At 39.2% G+C, this 26,339-nt stretch overlaps 1 protein-coding gene across 4 annotated transcripts in view; it reads left to right on the forward strand.

Annotated features, from left to right (window-relative positions):
• ADAMTSL3 (ADAMTS like 3) overlaps positions 1-22,206 on the forward strand; it is a 260,167-nt gene extending 237,961 nt beyond the window's left edge. For 3 of the 4 annotated variants that reach the window (XM_034783742.1, XM_034783741.1, XM_034783740.1), the window contains exons 24-31: positions 3,513-3,695; positions 5,996-6,115; positions 7,858-8,070; positions 11,502-11,685; positions 15,124-15,328; positions 16,636-16,745; positions 19,487-19,701; positions 20,228-22,206. In XM_034783742.1, coding sequence (XP_034639633.1) covers positions 3,513-3,695; positions 5,996-6,115; positions 7,858-8,070; positions 11,502-11,685; positions 15,124-15,328; positions 16,636-16,745; positions 19,487-19,701; positions 20,228-20,337 — 1,340 coding nt within the window. In that variant the 3' untranslated portion in view covers positions 20,338-22,206. The remainder of the gene's footprint in view (positions 1-3,512; positions 3,696-5,995; positions 6,116-7,857; positions 8,071-11,501; positions 11,686-15,123; positions 15,329-16,635; positions 16,746-19,486; positions 19,702-20,227) is intronic. The other variant, XM_034783743.1, reaches the window with a different exon arrangement.
• The last annotated feature ends 4,133 nt before the right edge of the window (positions 22,207-26,339 follow it).

Consider the following 26,339-nt stretch of genomic DNA (forward strand, 5'->3'; position numbering starts at 1 on the left):
TTGGCTTCTGTTCAGTTTGTCACTGCTAAGAGGGAAACCCGCCATATAGTCCTATTACTAGTTTGGCAAAGAAACCTCCTTAATATTTATAATAACTTTTAAAGCTTATTTACATGAGCTTTTAAAGGGTAAAACACAAGCCTTAACTATTCTTTCTAGGAAAGGCAGCTCTTGATTTCTATGCCATGCTGTGTCCCACATCCTGAGTATGTGAACAAGTCCTCTGGGCAGCTGATTCAGTGCTTCTTAAAGTCGTACTGTAAGATCCCTGTCACGGGAGGAATGGGAGAAAACAGTATGCCTTGCCCCAGCTGTTCACAAGACCTGATCGTTCATTCATTATGCAGCACAAAAACAAAAATAAAAATAAAAGTAATATCTCAGCTCATGAATATTAAATACAGGGTAGTTTTTAAAGTCAAATTAGATGGAAGCTACATAATGAAAGGCTAATCAACAAAAGTGTAAAAATGAGGTTTGTGAATTGACTCTGGCACTGTGTGTAATCTTGAGAGAAAGAGTTGTATGTGAAGCACTGCTGAATGTAGGCTTCGTGCAAAAGGTAAATGCACTTCTAAAAATAGTTTTTCTAGAGTATTTTCCAAAAGTCAGAGTTTCTGCTGATAGGAATTTGAGAAATGACAGTATGTGCAAGAACTCAGTGTTTTGAAAGAGAGTCAGGGCAGAAATAGATCTGTCATTGGAAGCATGAACATACAGATAAATGGAAGGGGTGCAAAACAGCTGTTTACTCCTTAGCCCCATCCTCCTTGTCAGGGGCAGGGTTTGAAAAATCAGTGCTTCAATCTTTATTCACTTGAGGAACTTGGCCCACCTCCCAGCATGGGCAGTCCTGCTTGCTATTCTTCGCCAAGAGAAATTCACAGAGGCTGTTGAAGCAGAAAGAAAGATTATTTACTAATCATTCCAATTGACTTACAAAGTGGGTGTGACAGGTGGGGGGGTTTGGGACCTTCAAGGAGAGGCAGGACTGTTCTTCAGACTCCTTGTTTATTCTGGAGCCCAGGCCAGGGGAGTTCACTAGCTCCAATACAGGCCCCAAAAGGCTTAGATGTTGTGGCTTGGGCTCTGAAACCCACCCCCCGCCCTAGGCTTCAAAGCCCACACTGCAACAAATCCACAGCTATTTTTAGCACGGTAGTCCAAGTCCGTTAACCTGGCTCTGAGACTTGCTGCCGCAGGCTACCACTCTATGTAGATGTATCCAAAGAGGGTCAGAAAGAACGAGAAGCAGGGAGAGAGCTACCTCGCAGGGAGAAACCCTAGGAATACGACAACCTTGTAAGAAAGCTTAGACTGTGCTTTGTGGTTTATATTTTATTTAAATTAAGAATACAGATAAATCCTAGGAATTGGGTACATTTTGGACACTGGGTGTGCGTGTTCGTGCATGCTGTGTTGAGAACAATTTCCCATAGGGCTTAGTGAATCAAACAAATAACACTATCTCTGATGTAAACTGGCCCATTGCTCTCTGAGAAGGATTCATGTTAGCCAGAAAGTTTGGGTTAATTACAAAAGGGACACTTAAAACAAGAGTTCTTCCTAATCCCAGCAGGATTTCTCAAAATGGTATAAAGCTTATACTGGAAAAGTTGAAATAACTTCTGATTTTGGACTCTTGTGCACGCTACAGACAAGTACTTGTTTGAGGTGGGAGGGATAGCTCAGTGGTTTGAGCATTGGCCTGTTAAACCCAGGGTTGTGAGCTCAATCCTTGAGGGGGCCACTTAGGGATCTGGGGCAAAAATCAGTACTTGGTCCTGCTAGTGAAGGCAGGGGGCTGGACTCAATGACTTTCAGGGTCCTTTCCAGTTCTATGAGATAGGTATATCTTTTTAAATTTTTTGTGCTATTTTGTTCAGTGGTACACAATCTTTTGAACCTAAAAATACTTTTACTAGTTGCTAAATTGTCTAGTTTAAATCTTTGATAATATGGTAGGGTGTTTCTGTCTGGTGGCTTTCTAGACAAATTGGTGTGAGGAACATTTTCCTTCAGTGAAATAGCTGAATCCAAAAAATATATCTGGTTCTTATTATACTGAAGGGAAAATGAGAGGTGTGCATTGAAAGTACTAAGCCAGTGATTGAATTGTTAAAGTTCTTCTTAAGGGCCATTCCACATCATGAAGACATAATCTGTAAAGCAATACCACACAATGATCTGTGAAGAAAGGGGACTGAATTAGCATTCAATATGGTTAATATTTCCAAATGTCCCACATAATCAGGTAGGTCCACCCATTATAATATCCTTAAATGGCCAAATGATACGTGTTTTTAGGCAAGAAAACGCTGTGCAGAAGACAATTTAGCTTTTTCATGCCTGCTTCATGTGCATCATGCATAATGCCCCTCTCGGGTTGGCCACTGTGCCAGATATGACAGAGTGATTCAGTGTGATTTCAGTGGACCTTTGGGACTTCAGAAGAATGCCCCTGATCCAGCAGCTGGCATGAAGGGCCAGCAATAAAGAGCTTTTAATGTGCTGGAATTAATGGCTTGCAAAATTTCCATTTAAAGGCAGATGTTTGGGGATAAGAGCAACTTTAGAAAGCATCCAGTATTGCTAATGCTGTTTGATTGACAAACATCACTCCTTTAAAAGAAAAAAATATTCATAGTTTGACACGTGGGATGTCAAGTATCGGACAAAAGTGAATTCTTGGAAGTTAATGGTTGTAATAGGAAAGATGACAGGATTTTAATTAAAAAGCAACTAGAATACAGTTAGCCTTCTGCAGCACAACAAATAAGAGTGTTAATGATAGAGGCTCTGTGTCAGACTGTTCCCCTCTCTATCCCTTCACGTGCTGCTGATACAAGTAATCTCTGCAGCTCCTGTCATATGGAACAGCCTTCTTGTATTCTTGGCACACATTGACCCCATCTATTCTCAAATCTCATGTGCATATTTTCCCCCAGGTGTATACTATGCCCCCTAATTACTCTCTTTCTCTGCTTTTGTTTTAAGAATTTTGTAACTTTATTTTTTGTCCTGTGATGTGTTCTGGGGTGTAGTTTGTATAAAGGATGCTATTGGAAATAAGGACCTGATCCTGAAAGCCTTTACATGAGTTGTCCTTATTCATGTGAGCAGTCTCATGTCATCCAGTGGGATAAATCACTTGAACATTGATATAGAGTTTAGGCCCTTAAATTGTAATATATTACTTTCTGAGGATTGACAGTCATTTGTAAAGCCATTCTATTAGCTTCCCACAGAGTGCTTAACCTTTTATCACTGCTCTGTGCTGAAGTACTACTAGAACTGAGTATTATAAATGAGAACTACCCACTTGAGGATATTTTGTTGTGAATGCAAAAAATGTGCTTATTTTGTTAAAACTGCTGTTGTTTTATTGCGCTGTCTGAAAAATGACATTAGAACTCAAGGCATTCGATATTACAGTGATGGGCAGCAGTGCAAAAGATAAAACCCAAGGTTTACATAAGGTGGTCAGCATTTTTATTATTTGTCTTTTTAAGGTGTTCCCCAACCGAAAGTAACTTGGCTTAAGAAGAAAGAATCCCTACGAAACAATTCTTTCTTGCTTTTGAATGGGTCCTTATTTCTGCAGAATGTTTCATTTGAAAATGCAGGAACATATACTTGCACAGCAACCAGTGCTCTTGGAAAAGCAGTAGCCACATCTGTCCTTCACTTATTTGGTAAGTGTAAAATCATAGTTCATCATTCATAAGCAATGACAAACCATTTTGGTTATAAAGTGTTGTTCTTAGAATGGCTAGGGATGTGTTTGGAGAAATATTTAATCCTCTAATTGACATGGGTTTAGAATTTCCTGATGGAACCTGGCCCTTTGAAGTGTGTTTTTCATTCCATACTGTCTGTTTGTGCTAACTTTGAGCACAGAGAATTTGAGTTCTGATGCCTCTTTCTTGGGCTCCATCCACTTGCCACTGGGCAACTGTGCCATCTTCTTGGCAACAGCCAATAGCCTTTAAGCAAGAGACCTGGGTCTTCTAGAGCCTTGTTGACACTCTGTAGGAGATAAATCCAGATTAAAGAATGCATGGTGCTTTCACCTGGGGACAGAGGACAGGATTTACAAGGAAATCCAGAGCAACCCACTTCCCCTACTGAGAGTTGTACTTCTAATCTCAGAGGGCAATAAAACATACACAAGAGAAGAATAAAAATTAAAGAACCTGGGCAGCCCACCCTGAATGTCTTTATTTACCCTAGTAAGGGGTAAGAAGCTGAAAATGAAAAACTAAAAATGGCTGGTTAATCAACTCTACTGTAAATAGATTAGTCTTGTAAAATCCCACAATGCAACCTTGACCCCCAAGTATCCCCAGGGAATGGATCTTCTATCTGTAAAGACTAACTCCCCAAACACTTTGTGCTAGCTAAGCATACTGAGTTCTATTACACACCCTCACTGTTAAGCACACAAACATTAGCTGGCTTATAGATGATGAGGCCTATTTTCGCAGGTAAGACATTTGGGGAGATGTGAGTCTCTTGTAAGAGTGAGGGTGTGGAGCCTACTATAAACAGTGGCAATAAGATACACTCATGGTTTCCAGCTTCCTGGCTGAAGCAGAGGAGCCAGATGCTTCTGAGGAGGACAGTGTAATTAAAGATGTGTCACAGGACTGCTGGTCAGAGCCTGAACTTTATTTCTGGTCCCAGTCACCTGACACTGATTTAAGTGAATCTGAAGTAGGTAGTAGGGGCCAAATCCTGCAATCCTTAGTCTATGCTCAAGCAACACTCCCACTGATTTCAATGGGGAGGAAGTTTTGTCAGTCAGGACTTGAGGACTGGACTATTTTGAGTCTTTGAAGCTCCTACCTATTTTAGAGGAGCCATGAATGATCAGGAGCCCCGCAGAGCATTGTAGGTCAGGCAGTGGTCCTGCCCCTCTCTGGCAAGTTATGTGGCAGCATTACATATATATATTTATTTATATTTAGGTCTTTTATTGCTTTTTTACTACTTTCTCAGGCTTGCTCCCATTAATTGAACTCTTCTGCATTTTTTATTACGTAGAATAACAAAGAAACATCTGATGCATTTGTGTGCATGGTGGTATGTACAGTATGTGTGTATATGTATAGTGTTTATACTCAGGGAATATAAGGACTAAAGGTTTGACTGGCCACTACTGAGGAGGGATGGAAATGAGTGCACCCTGTCTCCTCTTTATGTCAGTGCAGGGTTAGTCACAGTCGGCTGTACATACCACCATGCACACAAATGCATCAGATGCTTCTTTGTTATTCTACGTAATAAAAAATGCAGAAGAGTTTAATTAATGGGAGCAAAGCCTGAGAAAGTAGTAAAAAAGCAATAAAAGACCTAAACCACAGAAGGAGGCAGGATCATGTATAATATGTACATTCACTAAAAATAAACTTTGACAAAGTGGTAAGAACTATGTGTATTGACAGATTGACCATGTTATTCTGGCATTAATGTGAAAAAAGAAGTTACTATAGTGACAGGCATATAATTTCATCCATATTATGCAACGTCTACCATGCAGAGCAGATTTTTAAGAGATTTCTTTTTATTATTTTAGCAATTTGTCATATTTCCATCAGACGGAAGCAAGGAGTTGAGCTGACTCCAATGAGAGGGTTTTTAAAAATTGCTTCATATGAATGTTTGATAATGAAATGATAAATGACGTTGTCATGAGAAACCATAAACAAGGCCAAAGATTTGATAAATTTTTTATGACAGTAGAAGGATAACAGGGTTGTTTTGTTAAAAGATGAAATTTTGAATGAGGGTCAATAACAAATGTTACTCTGAAAAACCTTTTAAAGAAAGAGATGTTTTTTGTGTTCTGGTGCATTAATGTACAAGATGATGATCCTAAAGAGTTCCAAAATACTGTAATTCTTCTGTTTCATAAATAGAACCTTGGACAATTTGATCAAAATCATCCTTGTCAATATCTTTTCATCAAGTATTATAATGCATTGTTTTCCAGAACAAAAGTTTCCAGGGACTAACACTGTATCAACAATAAGTAGCAGGAGGAAGCGTGTCCTGATGGCATCTGGAATTGGTACAAATATTAGTGTGATACATGGTGATCTGCTAAGGATAGGTATGTTGCCTTGGCATCATTCTTGTTAGAATTAAAAGTTTTGTTAGTAATAATTTTATTTAAATGGAAAGGACATGATTAGGATGGCCCCACCACAAAGACTAAACCCCAAGGAATATCTATTTTTATCTCTTGAGAAACATAGATTCATAGATTCTAGGACTGGAAGGAACCTCAAGAGTCCAGTCCCCTGCCCTCATGGCAGGACCAAATACTGTCTAGACCATCCCTGGTAGACATTTATCTAACCTACTCTTAAATATCTCCAGAGATGGAGATTCCACAACCTCCCTAGGCAATTTATTCCAGTGTTTAACCACCCTGACAGTTAGAAACTTTTTCCTAATGTCCAACCTAAACCTCCCTTGCTGCAGTTTAAGCCCATTGCTTCTTGTCCTATCCTTAGAGGCTAAGGTGAACAAGTTTTCTCCCTCCTCCTTATGACACCCTTTTAGATACCTGAAAACTGCTATCATGTCCCCACTCAGTCTTCTCTTTTCCAAACTAAACAAACCCAATTCTTTCAGCCTTCCTTCATCATCAATCAGCAATCAGGAACTGGTCCCGAAACTCTGCCTAGTCACCGCAGTCTACACTGCCCCAATTGTGGTGCATTGTGATGGAACAAGCAATGGTGCTGTGTTAGGGTCTGCAGTGAATTCTCCAACATTATCATTAACTGCTGTTTAAAAATTGTACCAACTGACAAAATATTGCGCTAGTAATTCAGGACTTATTTTAATTTTTAAAAATATAGAAACAAAACTGAAGAAGGAACAATAAATATATAACAGCCATATGAGCGATTTTATTTTGTTGGTTCTTAGTTGCTCACAACCATCTTGCTATTTAGTGTAGTCCTGCATATTAATATAGCTGTGCCAATATATCATGATTGCATGCTAAACTGATTTATTTTCAGCCAAATTTTGTCATTCTGAGGGGTTCACCACATTCCTGTTGAAATATTGAGGGTTCTTCCAATTTTCCTATGGGCCATCATCTTCACTTCTGCCTTGGTTTGTCAGAGCCCTGATTTGTTAGCCTTCAGGACATGCTATCTGCTTTCTCAGATTTTTACTTAGGAGGGAGAAAATAAGAAATGATGGAGTCTAATTTTTATAAAAGGAATTTTTCAAAAACCGTTTTAAAAACGGTAACGCTGCATATCACAGGGTCTTTCTAAATGAATCATCATTGGACTGAATAGTGAAGTTTCTCTTTGAGCTGCCCTTGAAAATTGTGAGAGATCCACCTGGACTGTAGACTTGATTTTGAGTTCTCCATCTAAACTAATATGTCAGTTTCCATTCTTGTCTGTTTCTATAAAGTGGTATGCAGCAACATGTAAGACACATTTAAACGTGGTTCACAGTCTTGGAGTGAAATCCTGACTCTGTCAAAGTCAATGGGAGTTTTACCATTGACTTCAATGGGGTCAGGATTTCACCTCTGGTTCATAAAGAACATAATAAACTCTCACTTAAAGTGGAGGGAGAATGTAAATTATTGTGGCAGATACACAAAAGAGCCTCCACTTTAGCTAAGTGGAAGATAGCTCACCTGGGAGCACTTGAGACTAGTTTTGCCTTACCTCAGACTTCTGTAAATTAATACATACCCCTCTTTTTACTTATACTGCTGCGAGAAGCTTCCACACATCTATGCACAAATAGAAAACACAGATATCACAATATATACATTAAACTTAGAAAAAATACTAAAATGCCGTTGATTTCTAGGTTGTCCAGTGCATCCTAATCACAGAAACATGATTCGTTGGTTCTTCAGAAATCGTCCCGTTGAGGAAGTTAAAGACTTGGTATATAGAGCCTTGGTTGGGGGACGTATCCTAGAGGTGAACACTGTGTCTGGTCAATTTGCTGGACAATACCGATGTCGGACTTCAACTAGTGTAAAATCATTGTCTGTTTGGGTAAATGTCAAGAAGGAAGGTTTGTTGAAAATTCTATGACAAATTCTTACTTTTTAATAATATTTCTCCCTAATGTTTTGAGAATTTTATTGCTCTATTGCTTATTTTTACATATAAAGTATTAAGCCCCCAGTTCTGTAAACACTAATGTGTATACTCAACTTTATGTATGTGAGTAGTTCCGTTTCAATCAGTTAAAGTTAAGCAGGCGCATACATGTTTGCAGGATCAAGGCCTTGAATTTTATGTGAACGCTCATTTTATTCATTTATTTTATAGTATGTTATCAAGAAGCTAAAATAATACTCCTCAATTCAGTGACTTGATACATTACACCGATATTAAATCAGGCCAATTATACACAAACTTCTGCTTCAACAGGCCATATATATTATCATTGTGATAGTACTGTCTGACTAACAAAATTGTCTTTGGGATAAAGATTGAAAATATTAGATGCTTTAGAATGTGTATGAAAAGTTATTAATTATAATATTAACATTTCACTGGTATTACAATGTTAAATCTATTCCAGTGGTTGCCCTTAAATTTACCAGTTTACCTTTAATAAATAGATAGGGTAAACTGGCTGTATTACTATACTACTCTGTATTTACTATAGGTCCTACCTGGAAAGTACAGCAGATACCAAGGCGATGTTAATTTTAAAGCTATTTTAAATTTTTGAGAGTAACCAGTAAGCCCCTGATCCTGCATTGTGATATGTGCATGTACAGAGCCCCATTAGCTTCATTCGGCTACACAGTGTAAGAATGGGGCCTGAGAGAGAGAGAGATACCTTACATATGTGCTTACAGGAGAGTAGACCCCATCTGCAAACACTTTATTGTGAAGTTCATAAGTCTTCAATGTGCCCTATAATTCATTCATATTAGATAATAAGAGTGGGGAGTGTGATTTTGAAAAGTGCCTAAGAAAGCTATGTACCCAAGTCCCACTGAAAGTTTCGGAGTTAGGCGCCTGCCTCCCTTAGACATTTTTGAAATTCTCACCCAATAATTCAATATCAGGAGAATTCTAAAGGGATTTTAAAAGCAAATGTTTTTGAAAATTGGAATCAGTTACTTACCATATATCTCATGTACAAAGCCTTTCATTTTCAGTTTTTACTGATTTTTTTAACCAAAAAACCCCAGGGTTTACAAAAGTTATTATACATTTTTTACCAATTTTCACCTGAATTTTGGACCACTCAAAAACATGAGACTACTGATTATGTTAAAAAAGAATCCAGTACATTACAGTAGGTAGAGGTATGTATATATGTAGGCATACATATGTATACGGCAGTACTCAGCTCCTCAAAAAAAGAAGGGCTGGAACTTGCCAGATCCGGCTCCCTGCTCCAGAAGGAAAGATGGTGGCTCTGTAACCTGAGCAGTCCATGTAATTCCAGGCTGCCAGTTCTCCTTCTGGAGTGGGCCTGAAAGCAGAAGAGGTGGAGAAGGCAGTGTGAGATGGCACCCTTGCCTCCTCCACCTCTTCAATTTCTAGGCCTGCTCTGGAAGGAGAGATGGCAAGTCGGTTATCTGGGCCACACAGGTTACCAGTCCGCCATCTCTCCCTCTGGAGTGGGGAGCCAAGTCTGGGGATCCCTGGGTTCACCCAAGTTTCCAAGCTGCCATCTCTCATTCTGGAGTGGGGAGCTGGCTCTGGGGATCCCTGGGTTCCATACAGGTTACCAAGCAGCCATCTCTCATTCTGGAGTGGGAAGCTGGGTTGGAAATACTCTTACTTTTCTCCATTTGTTGCTGTTTTGTTGTCCTCTTGTCCCCTAATAATTCTGATATTTATGCAGAAAACTGTGAAGTTAATTTTTTACACTGATTTTTACCCATTTTTAATTTTTTATTATGAACACAGATAAATTTTAAACCACATAAAAATCAAAAATAAAGGGCCTTGCTCATATTTTACAGATAGCAATATGATTTGGCTTATGTTTATTGACAAAAGATCAACAGAAGATATAATGTGTGATCCTGCAATCCTTTACTTTGATAAGTAGGAGTAGTCCAATGACAGCCACTAGACTATGTATGTGAATGAGGACTACTTTAGTATGTAAGGGCTTTCAGGATCAGAGCCTGAGTTATCTGTTTACTACAATGTAGTAATTTTACTAGAAATGTATCCATGGTCAAAATATGGCCTACTGATGACAAATCTGAAATTAAAAGTAAAGCTCAGAATTAATTTATTAAAACTATTAGAAAACATTACATGTGAGGGTCTCACTCCATGAGTGTGTGTATGTCATTGAAGCTAGTGGAGTTCTGCATATCGCTCTAGTTAAGTATATGGCATCTGGTGTCTTTCAACTGCCTGCATTTTGTTTGTTTACCAATACATTTCATGTTGATATTGGTCAGTATTTTTACTGGGGATTTTTTTTTCCAATCATGAGCTTTGATTTTGAGAATTGCACATGTAAATGGTTCATCATTTAGATATCCAAACCTTTTTAAAAATGCGAGGACTTCTTTGGTGGTTTTTGTACAGTAGGCATACCGAGGGCACTGCTGCACAGTGGCATCATAGTTAAACAAACAATACAGTTTCTCCATCACTGTTGCAGCCAGTAAATTTAACCATTTCTGCTTTGATATTATTTTAAGAAACCCAGAAGTAATTAGGAAACACTGAAAAACAATAAGTTAAAGAATTCAGTATGTGCTGTAGGATTGAGGCTGTGGACACAGCTGGTAGCTATCAATTATTCTTGGTTATTACAGAAAAATCTGACTCCTTCTGTAATCACATAAAAATCTGTCAACATTGCATAGTACTTCATCTTATACCAAGTGTCAAAAAAACGGGGGAGTGTGTGGAAAGGAAATCATTTGGAATTGTGACCAAATATAAGGGCTATAATTGTTGGAGATGACCAGTCTTTAATATAGTGGGTTCTTTTTTTAAAAAATAAATCCTTTTTCATCTTGCCAAATGCTTTAGTGGCAAATTATTTATGCATTAGGTGCATTTTCTGTAGTTTATACCAGGCAAGATTCTCTTAAATCTTGAAATTATGCAAGAGGTCTGAAGTAATGATAAGATCTATACAGAATAGGCTCTTTACAGCACAGCAAGAAACATAGAGATTATTATTTACAGTTTCCTTTTTTAATGCTCACTGTATAAAGAATGCTATGAAAGCCTTTAAAGAGATTCATCAGTTCCGACTGTGAGCAAATTCTATCCTTCTGCACAGACGCTGATCCTATTGACTTCCTTGGGAGGTTCATGTACATACCTGATGGCAGAATTTGACCTTACATGTTAGACAGGAACTAAGATTTTTTCCACAACAAGCGTGGTAGCTATCTGTCTTACGGAAACTGCTGCATCACAAATACATTTGCTACACAATTACTATCTATAATGGTTTCTCACACTAATTTTCATTTGCATTTCTTCTCCTATTGACAGACTATAAATGGGAATATGCTGAGTGGAGTCCTTGCTCTGCTACCTGTGGGAATTCAGGAACTCACTTCAGAAGGCTGCAGTGTGTGAATTCCGAAGAACAAAAAGTGAATGAATCATTATGTGAAGACCGTCAGAAGCCAGTGGTTAGTTATCAGTCCTGCAACATACATGACTGCCCTGCCAGGTAAACCCCTTCCTGATGTGTTTCGATCTGTATTAATACTTCCTTTTAAAATATGCTCATGAACCCCTGAAATTGTTTCCATGTGTTCTATTGTGACTCTGAAATATACTAGCTTTTGTACAGTGATGAGTCCTAAGGCAAGGGAGATGTGAAGTGCTGCCATCAGCAATTACAGGGATACTAATTCTTCAAGAGACAGGGCCGCATTCAGTCAGAATTTTAAGCAACTTGATATTGGAACAGCAAGGTTCAGAGCTCTAAATTTCAAAGTATCTAGCAGAGGGGTCATCCTGAAGTCATTTTTAACACCAAAGTGGACTCTCAAGATGGAACAGTTTATATTTGTGGATTAGATGGTAAAATCCTTGTAAAACATACTTGCTTAAGGAAGTGTTAATGGTAATGAATCAAACAGCTGAAATATCGATATACTTGCATATTACTTTTAGATTTAGATATATTTTGGCCATGCATCCTGTCTTAGATAGACTTGAGACCTTCCCAAAATTTCTGCCAGTTTCCGAGTGGAATGGGGACATCCCCAGGGCTGGCTAATCTGTCCATGACGTAGCTCGTGTCTAGCTCTGCTTGAGTTCACAAGGTGTTTGGAAGAGAGTGGTGCGAGGTGTTTTTTCTCTTCCTTGTGCACTTGCACAGGAGCCAGAGTCTTGGTGTTTGCACTTGCAGAGGACAAAGTTAGAGTGTGTTTAGCATCAGCAGTGGTGCTAGACAGTGGAGCTTGCCATGGACCATTGTTACACACCGGCTAGCAGAACAGGGTTGATGCAGAGGGGGAATATGTACTGTAACTGCTTATCTGTATGATCTACCTATCGTGTTCCTATAGGACCTATCACGATAGTATCTCAGCCTTTCAGACTGTGTTGCAGCTCCCTTTCTGGCATGCAGTTCCTCACCAATCTTGTTGGCCTTCTGGCTAAGTCAACTAGAATGCCTCTGGGGACTGCTCTTGGGACATGTCCATACACGTGATGCAGAGACACCAAAAGCTTCAGCTGTAACTGCCAAGAACTCAATTCCAGTTTTATCACTCACAATGCCTCTGCTTGTGAGGAACTTTCCTCCCTGTCAAAGTTCTGTTCCCAGCCTGCAGCAGGAACACTTGCTGCCACATGAATACAAGCACTCTGCATCTCCTGTCAGGAAAGGGCGTCTCCTAACTGCCAGCAATGTGAAATTCACAAGGGAGAGAAAACTCATGCACATGTGTTGGAGTTGCTGGTCATTGGAAAATTGTTGGAGGGAAGTGTTAAGTCATTAACTGACATTGTGGAAGTACAATTGCCAATATGTTCTAAAACCTTTGTATTCTAAATATATTAAAAAACAAAACATAGCAACAGATAAATAGAAGAAGAGATGTCTTTATATTTCAATATTGGCAGCCAAAAAACAGATCACTCTAAATTGGGAGTCTGAACTCAAGCCATCCCATAACAAGTGAATTTCCTGCCAATGGAAAAATACTAAAATAGCAATAATAATCTGAAGGAGTTTGAGAAGCATGGACTCCACTGCAAGCTTTCTTCTAAAATCAGGCCAGTCGACTCAGGTGAAAGAAAGAAGGAGAGAGTAATGTAAATACTTCGGGGATTAATGCACCTCTGAGAATTCCAAATACGTATGTAATGAACTCTGGCCCACAACTTGGCAAACTCTATTAAACTGGTCCGAGAGCAATTACATCAAAACTCTCACAGTTAATTCATATGACAAAATATACTAATACCTAAGTTCTCTCTGACCTAAAATATTCACTAAAGTGCTTTACCTTACTGTTTTACTTGTATTGTGTATTTTGCATAGAATTATTAGAATTTTAAAATATATCTATTAATATGCATATAGTTAATTAGAATTAGAATTTTTCATTTGTTCGCATGAATTGAAATGTTTGTTTCCATATCGACAGTACTTAATTTTTTCTATATTTATATTGGTATTTTGTATTAGAGAAGAATGAAAATATTTGAGTATATTTCCTTAATAAAAACATTTCCTTTTATAAAAGAACCCTGTGTCTCTTACATAAAAAGGGCCTGCTGATCCCTAAGAAATGGGTCTATCAGGAGCTGCTAGTGACTGGCACAGACTCTCCCTTTTCCTGTTGCCTCCAGTATGGTCACTCACCAGGGAAGTTGAAAGCATTTGAACCTCCAACTCCATTCCCCACATAAGTGGCCTGTGCACTGCTGTTAACCCACTGTGCCACTCCCAGGATGACTCATAGAAGTATATGGAATTTAAATGTAAAGCAAAAGTCATAGGCACCGATTCAGCAAAGTATTTCAGCGTATGCTTATCTTTAAGCTCATGCTGAGACTTTAGCACATGCTTAGCATGTACTAAGTACTTGCTGAACTGGGGCCTTACTGACCTATTGTACAAATACTGTAAATTTGTACAGTACTTGAAAGAAAACTGAAATGAAGCAAAGAACGGGTGTCCCATTTTTAAAGGCAGTAATCCATCCTGAGTGGACAAACTATTCGGCCACAAGGGAACTAGATAATTGCTGATTAGAATAGCATATCCCTCCTATTTTCACAGTTATGCTACATGTAATTTCCCAATTCCTATTTTTAGGTTGGATTTAGAAAAATATTAAATAGAATAAATTGAACCACCTCTTGCTTCTTCTGTTGTGCCTGTTGTTCCTAGCTGTTCAGATAAACACTAAATTATTCAACATATCATCGATAGAAAAATGTTCAGCTCAATCCTTTATATAACAAGCTCTTTACCTATCAAATTTTGGTGACCTGTGACACCTGTTACTTTAATTACATTTGGGTCACTACATGTCATCTTATAATATAAGCTGTGAAAGAGAGGGTCTGTTATTAGTTCAGAAAGAATCTCTTAGATTCATAGATTTTTAAAGCCAGAAGGGACCATTATGATCAATGGTGTATTCTCTGTAACTTGAAGTCTTTAAACCATGATTTGAGGACTTCAGTATCTCAGCCAGAGGTTAGGGGTCTATCAGAGAAGTGGGTGGATGAGGTTCTGTGGCCTTCAACGTGCAGGAGGTAAGACTAGATGATCATGATGGTCCCTTCTATCCTTAAAGTCTATGAGTAATCATGTAGCCTGACATCCAGGATAATACAGGCCAAAGAAATTCACCCAATAGTTTCTGCATAAAGTCCATAACTTCTGTATGGCATATTTTCTTAAAAGGATCTCTTCTGAAAATCATCCCTATCAGTCCTGCCTCAGAAGAAACATTGCTTAGGAGGTCATAATACTGGCTCATATTTTTCTCATGTTAAGGAGCTGACTTTAGGCAAACGTCTATAACTTGCAGCTACGATAGTAAGTTCCTGTAGTTTTTATTTTTAGAGAATTTGCTGTGCTATACTATTGTGTTTGCATTACTTTCCTATTTACTGTCTGTTTATCTTACACCCTCAGATGGGTAACTAGTCCATGGTCTGAGTGCTCTGCTTCTTGTGGTAATGGATTTCGGCAACGACAAGTAACTTGTCAACAAGCAAAAGCAAATGGCACTACATTGATGTTGTCACCAGTTGCCTGTGTCGACAACGATAGTCCACTGGGAAAGAAAATGTGCACAGTTCATTCATGTACAGAGTGGATGATTCAGTCATGGGGACAGGTAATCTATCCTTTAAAAATCTTGACTGGAAACTCACTGTAAATACAGCTATGCCATCATACTGCGATCTTCAAATTAATGTTCTGACCTCCATGCTTGGTAGTTCTGTTACTGTTGGAAATCTTTGTAGATATTTCTTCATTTTACAGTAGTTAATATTATTTGTTTTGTACCTAGAAGGCCTTAATCGGCATTAGGGTCTGTTGTGCTAGGTGCAGTCCACAGGCATATAGGAAGAGCCCCAAAGGTGTAGCTGATGTTAGCTTTCAGATAATGTTTTACAAGTCTTGGCTCCTTTATTTTGTTATGTCTAGTAAGTTTATTTTATCAGTCAAAGAAAATTCTGTGGAGATGTAGGCTGGGTATATGCAAGTTTTATCTGACAAGTGAGTCCTGCACAGAAAACAAAACATACGCTTTGAAACCCTAACGTTAGCATCACTTTATTTTACAACCTGGTCCGTTTTTCTCTCCCTCCCTCCCCAAAACTAGTACAGTGCTTTTATTGCACTTGTACTGGAACCGTAGCTGAATCTGTGAAAAGGCAGGTATGTGGATGTGCTTTAACAGTAGATGACACAATATTTTAACAAGAGGAATTGTGCTTTTTACTTTCATGTTACAAATTGCAATAGCTTTTGAATTTATGATGTTTTTTCAAGAGGACTGGGATGGTGTTTACTATTTGACCTTAATAAACATTTCAGAAACATTTCCCTGAATATTCACTCGAATAGAATTGATTTGGGTTCAGCTATGATTATTTCCCTTTAATGTCCATCTTCAGCAGCTGTTTTAACAAAGGCATTTACCAGAAGAACTTGCTTGAAGAAATGGTTAATTTTAAGTGAATTTTAGAAACTATTTGTAAAATGCAGATTTTGAACTTGTACATGCAAATATTCATACTGAAAGCCTGATTCTAAGTGATACATATAGCCAAACATGAAACAGATTCATGTGCCCAATCAAAATTAACAAATACAGTTTGAATTTTAAATATCAAATACTCACAAGAAACTGCTTGTGAGCAATGTACAGACCAAGAATTATTGACAAATAATTTCAAGTAATAATTTCAAAAGCGTCTCATAGACAATTCACAAACAAACAAAAAAAGGATATATTGGCAAGTTAAGTTTTCACTGTGAATTATTTTCTTAGCTCTGTTTATTACAGTATAACAAAGAAACAATATTTTAATGGACCATGCACTAATATCAAAACAAGCAGGTAACTTACATTTTATGTGGACATACATAAAGGTTATATTTGCTAACAGAAGATTTTTTCAATTTTATTTTTAGTGTTCTGGTCGCTGTGTAGGCCATGCTGTGGGTTTACAGCACCGTCACATTCTATGTCAACATCACAATGGATCTGTCGTTCCAGACTCTTATTGTGATGAAAGAAAAAGGTATGCAGTTTGAAGCAGTACAGAAACTGTCCTGCTTTAGATAATACTTTTTACTTTTAGTGTCTTTCATCCAATATTTCAGTACACTTTTATAAACAATGAATTAAGCCAATCCCCCAGGAAATAGGTAATTATTATTATTCCAGTGCCACAGATTGAGTAACCTCCAGGTCTAGAGAAGTTAACTGACTTCCCAAGTGTCACTCAGGGTATGTCTACACTACTCTCCGGATCGGCGGGCAGCGATCGATCCAGCGGGGATCGATTTTTAGATGCAATAAATCGACTCCCGAGCGCTCTCACGTCGACTCCTGTACTCCAGTGCCATGAGAGGCGCAGGCAGAGTCGACGGGGGAGCGGCAGCAGTCAGCTCACTGCGGTGAAGATACCACTGTAAGTTGATCTAAGTACGTCGACTTCAGCTACGTTATTCACGTAGCTGAAGTTGCATAACTTAGATTGATCTCCCCCGCAGTGTAGACCAGGGCTCAGTATGTTAGTGGCAAAGCCAGCAATAGAACCATGGAGTCTTGAGTCCCAGTCCCATGTTCAAAGGACACTAGACAACATTAACCACACAAAGGACAATGTTAGTCCAGGATAGGGAGCAGGGTCCAGAAAAATCTAAGGATGATGGACAGGAAAGAGAGAGATAGAGAGAAAATATAGAATCAAGATGCTTAATTTTAGGTTAGAGATTGTATATGAGGTTTTTTTTTAGGCATCACTTGAATTAATCATCACTGTTAATTGTAATGGAAGCTGAAAAAAATCAGAAATAAAACACCACCCTTTATTATTTCTGAATCCCCCTCATCCTTGCATTGAACCCCTCCCCTGCTGAAAGAGAGGGTAAGGGCACTACTTGTCAAACACCACAATACAATACAAGCCCTACATTCCTCTAGCACAGAAAAGTCACTTGCCTTTTCACTCTTTGATTCCTAAATGGGCCAAAGTGTGTGTTTTTGACTTAGAACAACTTAATGACTGAACAGGTCAAGAGAAATGGGGTATTTTTTGCTCTGTGACACACAGATATTGTATATGATAGATTTTTACTTTTTTTAATATCCTACTGTATGTTTGGGTCCAGTAAAAAATTAAAATTAAATAGGTCTACCTTCTTGTAGAGGCCTGCCATCGTTTTCTTGTCATTGTTGAATTGGGCCTCTCCTGATAATCCTGATCTCAGAGTACTGTGCTGAAGATTAAGTTTTTTAAAATTACAAAGTTCTTCTGGGCATCATAATATGCAGCATATGGATCACTATGCTTCCTCTAAGTGTATGATGCCAAAGCTATACACCATTTTACATTTAGGCCAAGAAATATAAAATTGAATAAAGATGAGTATATGACTCTGATGATCTGTTCTACAGAGCCGTGTTCTTTCTAGGCAACCTTTTGTTTTGTTTTTAGCTTCTAAGTAGCTCCCTGTTAAAGGAAAACTATAGCTGTGACATCAGAACAAGATCTTAATTCCAGCAGATTGTGTTGGCATATGTGGGATTTTTTGGCATGTGCTTAAGTGTTTTACTGAATCAAGGCCTACATAGGGTGGGCATAACCTCAAAAATTAATAGGACAATTTGCCCAATAATAAGGACTGACTTAAACTGACCTGTGGGAGGAAAAGTTTGTCCTATATGGGATCAAATGTCTAGGTGAGTAGGTGAACAGATAATGAAAAGTATGGGAAAAACATGTAATCTGCACATATACATTTGACTTTTTATCATGTTTTTAGATTAATTAGACCTGAATCTGTGAATATTTCTCTCATAAAAGTGTTTCTACATTGTGGTATGTAGGGTAATTGTAGCCATGTTGGTTGCAGGATATTAGAGAGACAAGGTGGGTGATGTGATATCCAGTATCTTTTACTGGACCAACTTCTGTCGATGAGAGAGACAAGCTTCATTCAATAAAAGAAATTACCTCACCCACCTTGTCCTTCTAAATTGTGAGCATTTTAAAGCCATTTTCACTAAACATTAGGGCTGAAATCTTTGCCCCATAAACTAAATGTCAAAACTCCCCCTTACTTCAACAGGCCAGGATTTCACCCTAGAAGGTAAAAACGTTTGAGACGTTTTAGTATCAGTGGGAGGATGCTATTCTGTATTGAAGAGAGTGCTTATGTATAAAGCATCTATAGCAGTGGTTCTCAAACTGGGGCCACCGCTTGTGTAGGGAAAACCCCTGGCGGGCCGGGCCAGTTTACCTGCCGGGTCCGCAGGTTCGGCCGATCGCGGCTCTCACTGGCCGCAGTTCGACACTCCAGGCCAATGGGGGCTGCGGGAAGCTGCGGCCAGCAAATCCTTTGTCCTGCGCCACTTCCCGCAGCCCCCATTGGCCTGAAGCAGCGAACCGCGGCCAGTGGGAGCCGCGATGGGCCGAACCTGCGGACCTGGCAGGTAAACAAACCAGCCCAGCCCACCAGGGGCTTTCCATACACAAGCGGCGGTCCCAGTTTGAGCACCACTGATCTATAGCATTCAATATGTTAAATGGTGAATTTACTTTAAAATGAGGTTTTGTTTTCTAACTAAAAACTTTCTTGTTGATATTTTGCATAAACACCAACAATTTCTTCTGTCGCAAGGCAAAGGAGCAGTAGTTAAAATAAACTGGGACACGTTTCTTCTCATTTTGTGATGACTGATATATAACAAATAACTCTGTGCTAAGAAGCATCTAGCACAGAAATCTTTAACTATTGTGTTTTTTCTTCACAGATCAGCTGTCAGAAGAAACTGTTCTTCAGAGATGTGTGATGTGTATTGGCGGACAGGTCCATGGAGGCCCTGCAGCGTAGACTGTGGAAGTGGATTCCAGTCACGACGAGTAAACTGTGTACACAGGAAGAATAATAAACCTGTGGCTGATCAGTACTGTGGGTGGAGGAAGAGACCAATGACCTGGCAACATTGCAATGTCACTTCCTGTGGCAGTACGTAAACATTTATTTATATCTGAGCATAGTCATAGTTTGTAGTAGTTATACTTAGAGAGCAACTCCAAACTGTACCCTAATGATTTTGCAAGCATCTGATTGCACATCAGAGGTAAAGCTATTTTCTCCAACAAACACTTCATTATCCCTGCTATACTTTTCTCCAGTTCTGGGTCACTTTGATATTTAAGAATTAAAAGCATTAGTTAAAATCAGGCATGTTATGGGTTAATCATATACAGGTTTCCCCTACACAGCCGTGCCAGTACAACTCATTTATGAATCTCTGAGCACATTGCTGATTTTACTAAATTGTGGGGTAGTTTTGTGAAATGAACAATATATGATGAGATTACCAGTCATTTTATTTGTGACCGCGTCTGAACCCCTGTTGCTAGAGGTGAAATGCTAGCATAGTAACTGTTACCATCAAACCATTGTTTGTGTGAAACTATGATGATTAGTTTTACTATTAATCCCTTATTCATTATAAAGCCTTTTAATGTTTAAATATATTTTTCAGAAGGCGAATGCAAGGATACAACTCACTACTGTACATTTGTAAAACATCTAAAGTTATGCTTAATAGACCTCTACAAACAAAGGTGTTGTCAGTCATGTCAAGAAGTGTAATTCTTCTGTGGAAAGTTCATGATGCTGCAGTGAAGAGATGAGAAAACCGGTTCATTAAATCTAGAATATACTTGTAAATAAGACAGTAGGCATAATAGTTAAATGGATACATGGGACTGATGAAAAATAGCATTGTAGATAGATATGCTTGAGAGGAAATTTTGCTGGAAGCGTACATTGGCCACTTTACTGCAGTGGAACTTGTAATGTTTCAAACATTTTCATGTCTGGATTAAGAGGAGAATATCATGGCACATCATCTGTAGAACTTCACAGGTCATCATAGTACAATTTTATTGGGGGGAAAATAACATTATCTAAAAAGGACCGGGTAATGCTTACTTCCCTTTACTTATAAGAAAGTCTAAAGTCACAAAATCCTTTGAAGAATTTTGGAATGCAGCAACTGATGTCACTTTTTATTTTCATTGTGTTATCACATTTAACAAGATATTTAAATTTATAGAAGCATTGGCTTGTAGCTATAAAGTTTTTGGCAGTGATTACATTTTCATAAACAGCCTGAGCTTAAACTATGAATAAGGGTCAATCTTACAGGACAATAATCATCTATTATTGAGATCAGCTGTCGGCTGAATACACAGCAGTACATTTCATTTTCATTCCTGTATTTATGTATATGCACTGTAGATGCTGTTATGATTTTCAAAACAGCAATGGATCTGTTTTTGAATAAACGAGGTGTCGTTTTCCTTTGCTCCTATTCTCGTACTCCAGTCTCACTGAAATATGATCAAAGTTGAGGCATGATTAATCTTCTCTACTGATTTTAAATCAGACTCAAGACTTCCTTATAAGAGCTGTGAATGAAGTGTTCATGAGCACTATTGTCTTGCACATAGTCAAATGGGGAACTAAAGCCAATAACGGGCCAAATGTGCCTGTCCAACTCTATCCCTTCAATAAATATTTTATATTTTCCAGTCATGGAAAAAAGTAAGAGGAAAGAGTTGTTAAATATGAAGAAAAATGTGTAAGAAATCAATTTCATTCAAGTTGATTTTTCATCATGACCATTATCCATTCAAGTCTTTTGTGTGTGAGTAAATTCTGACCATGACATTCTTAAGTAAATCTTTTTCTGGACTGCAAATTATATGCCTGATTGGGCTAAACATTTTGCTTTATCAAAGAGAAGCTGGAACAAGGCTGAAGATGGCATTTTTTTTCTTTTGCAGCTTCCAACTGTTGCTCAAATTGGAAGCCTGAATGCATATCTTGAATTGGACCCTGCGTTAGTAGATTACTAGACTGCATTGAATTGTGATTAGTAGGCATGCTGTAAGAACAATTTTAGAAACAGTATTCCTATACCATGGGTTTGCATCACTGAAAATTAGACTAGCACTACTGTATAGAAAGTGTTTAAAGTGGGCAGTTGTGTCCTTGCTGACTGCAAAGGGAGGATATTCCTGGTCATTACCTTTTTAATCAATAATGGGTCTTGATTGCTTAAGCAGTTTTTTAAATTAAAAGAAAACACTTGTAAAATACTTTTGTATATATTTATTGTCTGATTTTAAAGTGCAATATTTTGTTTTGTACAGTGTGTAATAAAGATTTTGGGACATATATTTTTCTTATTACCAAAATTTGTTATTCATGTTTTTCCTTTGTATTTAAAGTTTTTAAATGTTAACCCATAGCACTCCTTTGCTGCTGTTATTTTATCTTTGGTTAAGTATGCATGCTGTTTGGAGACAGTGCTGTAAATGATTGTTATTGCAATTGGCATGACATTCCTCTAGGTTATTTTTACTGCTACTCCAGTAACCAAGGAGGCTAACATTTATCTTTCATTGATATTTCTGAAATAAACTCAACTTTAGTTATTCATCTGCATTATTACACAGAGATTGTTTATTAAGGTCATTTTCATAGAAGCTATGTGGCTGTCACCAGTCTTGCGTTACCATTCTGTTCCTTGCCTATTTTTAACTTCTCAAAAACAGCGATATTTCTCTCATTTTGCTGGTTTCTGGACCAGATCTTCAGCCCCACTACAGTCTGCCTGGCACTGCTCTAGAGATGCGATGCAGATGTAAAACTGCCTTACATAGGTAGGAGACTCTTCCAGTACCAAAAAACTCTTGTGAGCAGCTCTATAATACACTCTCATTCTTTCTATCATTCACACCTTATAACACCTGGCATATGGAACATGTCTGGGGGTAGAGGGGAGGAGATAGCCAAAATGCTGCTGTGCGCTTGCAACCCCAGCTGCTGAAACAGCTCCTTGGACGCCATTGCAGATGGGTGTGAATTAGAACACATCTGAGGCTGTTGTAAATGGCAATGAGCACTGAACCAGTTCCAGAATCAGGATTGCATGTAAATGTGGAGTACAGCCCTTCCGCTGTTCCCTGCTATGCTGAGGAAATAATGGTGTTTGAAGAGTAATCCTAGATGTTGTTAATGAAATACTTACTATACATGGAATCCTATTTTACAGTATCCTTTCTGTGCTGCCAACTCGCTCTTTTTCTGAGTATCCTTTAGAGATAAGGAATTCTGCATGACCATTTTACAGACCATTTTGGTGGCCTGGTGTATAAAATGTCTTAGAATTGTGATTGAGCCTGTTTCAGTCATTTTTCTGCTTTTTCATCTTTGAATACTGGGGCACTGTAAAATCTTGATTTTAACGGTCAAGAAGGAAATTTCACTGGGAATATTAGTATTCCAACCTATTTATTCTGACATTTTTAATACCAATTTGTATAGAGAAGAATTGACATGAAAACTTGAAAATGTCTGTTGCAGTAGGAATCTTTATAATACCAAAACTATCGGCAGCACTGTGGGGCTGCTGTGCTTCTGATGTTGTTATTCCTAGAAGCATCACCTCCAGTATTTTCAATAGTAACAGCAGAAAGGCATAGGGTTGCCAACTTTCTAATTGCTGAAAACCAAACAGCCTTGCTCCACCCCCTTCCCTACCCCTTCCCTGAGGCCCTGCGTCTGCCCCCGAGGCCCCGCCCCTGCTCACTCCTGTCCTCCCTCCCTCTGTAACTCGCTCTCCACTCCCCTGTCTCCCGGGACTCGCCTGCTGCCTGCAGAGCCCGGCTGGGAGGAGCTGACGCAGAGCCTGCCTACCTGCCCAATTGGGGTACAGCGGTCGGGCTCTGGCTCAGAAAAGGAGCATAGTTAGCAACGGGGTAGTCAATTATTTTTTGTCAAGGTCCACATTTCTTGGTCAAGGTATCGTCGAGATCCAGACGCCAGAGAAAACAATAATTAAAATGATGATGATAAAAAGATTTCGGGGTCTGTTCAAAAGTGTCTGGCAGTCTGGATTTGGCCTGCAGTCTGCCTATTGACTACCCCTGGTTAGCACACTGCAGCCTTTTAACACAGCTTTCCTATTTCAATGTACAACTGTATTGAGCTTTTCCTGATTTAATGTAATCACCTCATTGATTTATAATTAAATTAGAGCCTGGTAACACAGTGAAAATGATGGTGAGATTTTATTGTTTGATTTGATCTGATCTGTGCGATAGTATTTGCATAAACCCAAGGTGGATGTTTAATTACAATTTTTCTGTTTTCAGTGGAGCTAAAGTTAACATAGGTGTTTTGACCAGCTTGTGTAACATCCAATTCTGCAAGGCCATCTCTGTAAATTTCCATTGGTTCAATTAGCACCACCCTGGGAAGAGCACTAACTGCTGCAGCTAGCACATCAAACATAAAACTGCATGCTTACAGTTTCTCCATTTTTCATGTTTAGTAGAGTATTAGTAAGCCATGACAAGATGATGTGATGACTATAAAATAATATAATTTTTGCTTGCTTGCTTGCCCCAGATGCCTAAATGCCCCCCCTCAAGGATTGAACTCACAACCCTAGGTTTAGCAGGCCAGTGCTCAAACCACTGAGCTATCCCTCTGCCCCCTCCCCCCCCAACATGTTGATATCAGACGTGCCAAACCCGCAAAAAAAAACCCACAGAAATTTGGCTTGGTTTTGGCTTACTTGGCTTGTGAGTTGCTTGTTGGCTACAAGTTTTTTGGCTTGTAGCTTGTTGCAGCTTGTTGCTTCTTTTTTGATCAGCTCCTGGCAAGCAGGGGCAAGAGGTAGAGAGAGTCAGGGATGCAAAGTGGGCCCACCACAGTCCCAGACTGCACGCCAGGGGGATCTAGTCACCTAGAGTGTTGGGGTTCTTAGGGTTTGGCTTGTTTTGGCCTTGTTTTGAAATGGGATTAGCTTGATTTTTGGCTTACTGTGAAAGTTGGGTGTTTATTTACCATGTGAAAGTTGGCAACTATGGTTAATATATTAAGTCAACTTTATTAAGATAATATATTCTGAATTTTGTTTCTACCTTTATGACCATAAAAAACCCCACCCAGAAGCGAGCAGGCAGAGAATTTAGTTCATAATCCAACATGACATCCCCATCACAGAAAATGTTTGTTTACATTTCAGTTACCAGTTTGTGTCAGGGCATTGGTGTGCAGAGGGACAGTCCGGTCTCTCCTCTGCCCTGCCTGCGGCACAGACACTCTTCTCTGGGCTCAGACTGCACTCAGTGGGGTGAGCTGAGGCCCAGGGGGCCTGCAGTAGGCAGTGAGCAAGATCTGGAGGGTGCAAATGATACTGGGGGTTCCTATTGGTAGTGGGTCCCCGCACAAGTGTTATAGCTTCTATAGGTATGGGTCCCCGCCCTTGGGTTAGGGTTCCTATTTTAGGGGATTTGGGGCTAGGTTTAAGGTTCCTATAGATGGGATCCCGTCCCTAGGCTTAAGGTTCCTATGGATAAGGGACTTGGGGCTTGGGTTAGGACTCCTAAGGGTAGGGGCCACACTGTAGGATTAGGGTTTGTGTGGGTATGGGATTTGGGGCTAGGCTTAAGTTTCCTATGGGTAGAGGTCCTTGCCTTAGGGCTAGAGTTCCTATGGGTACGGAATTTGGGGCTAGGCTTAAGATTCATATGGGTAGGGGAATTGGGGATAGGGTTAGGGTTCCTGTGAGTAGGGGTCCCTGCTCTAGGGTTAGGGTTCCTATGTATAGGGGTCCCGCCCTAAGTTTGATGTTCCTATGGGTAGGGGAATTGGTGCTATGGCTCCTGTGGATAGGGATCCCCTCCCTAGGGTTAGGGTTCCTATGGGTACGAATCCCTGCCTTAGAATTAGAGTTCCTATGGGTAGGGGTCCCCACTTTAGGGTTAGGGTTGATATGGGTAGGAGACTTGGGGCTATGGTTAGGGCTCTCAAGGGTAGGGGTCCTTGCCCTAGGGTTTGAGTTCCTATGGGTAGGGGTCCCCCCCTAGGCACTCCATCCTTGAAATAATGAGTTTACAGGTAGTATTCAAGACCATAAGAGAGAGAGAGAAAAAATCCCCCAAAATACCTGATCTCCAAATACACCTGCTTCAAACTCTATTACACCTGTTTGAGTTTGCTCTTCTGTTTCCCCTCAGTATTTATCATTACATTTTTGTATCTGTGAGTAGCTGGTAGAGTCAGTATATGAGTTTCCTTAAATTATTTAGGCAAGAAAAGAAAATGCATATTGGGACAATAGGTCTATAATAAAAGAACAGGAGTACCTTAGAGACTAACAAATTTATTATGTATATATGCATCCGATGAAGTGGGCCGTAGTCCACGAAAGCTTATGCTCTAATAAATTTGTTAGTCTCTAAGGTGCCACAAGTACTCCTGTTCTTTTTGCGGATACAGACTAACACGGCTGCTACTCTGAAATAGGTCTATAATGGGGCTAAGAAATTTGAGATCTGCTAAATAAAAATGAAAAGGACTCAGTGGTCAGACACTGATTCAGGGAAGTGGCCGGTCAGGGAAGCAAAGCATTTAAATACCTCCCAGGGACGTAATTGCAACTAAATCAGAATTCAGTCCCTGCCCCACTCCTGGGACAGTACTGCTATATGGCGCTACTTGCTCAGGCTAGTCCAGCCTTAAACATTTAATGAAAAATCCAATCCAAAACACCTCGTTACAAACTGGAAAAC

This window comes from Trachemys scripta, chromosome 10, assembly GCF_013100865.1.
Source record: "Trachemys scripta elegans isolate TJP31775 chromosome 10, CAS_Tse_1.0, whole genome shotgun sequence".
Taxonomy (NCBI): domain Eukaryota; kingdom Metazoa; phylum Chordata; order Testudines; family Emydidae; genus Trachemys; species Trachemys scripta.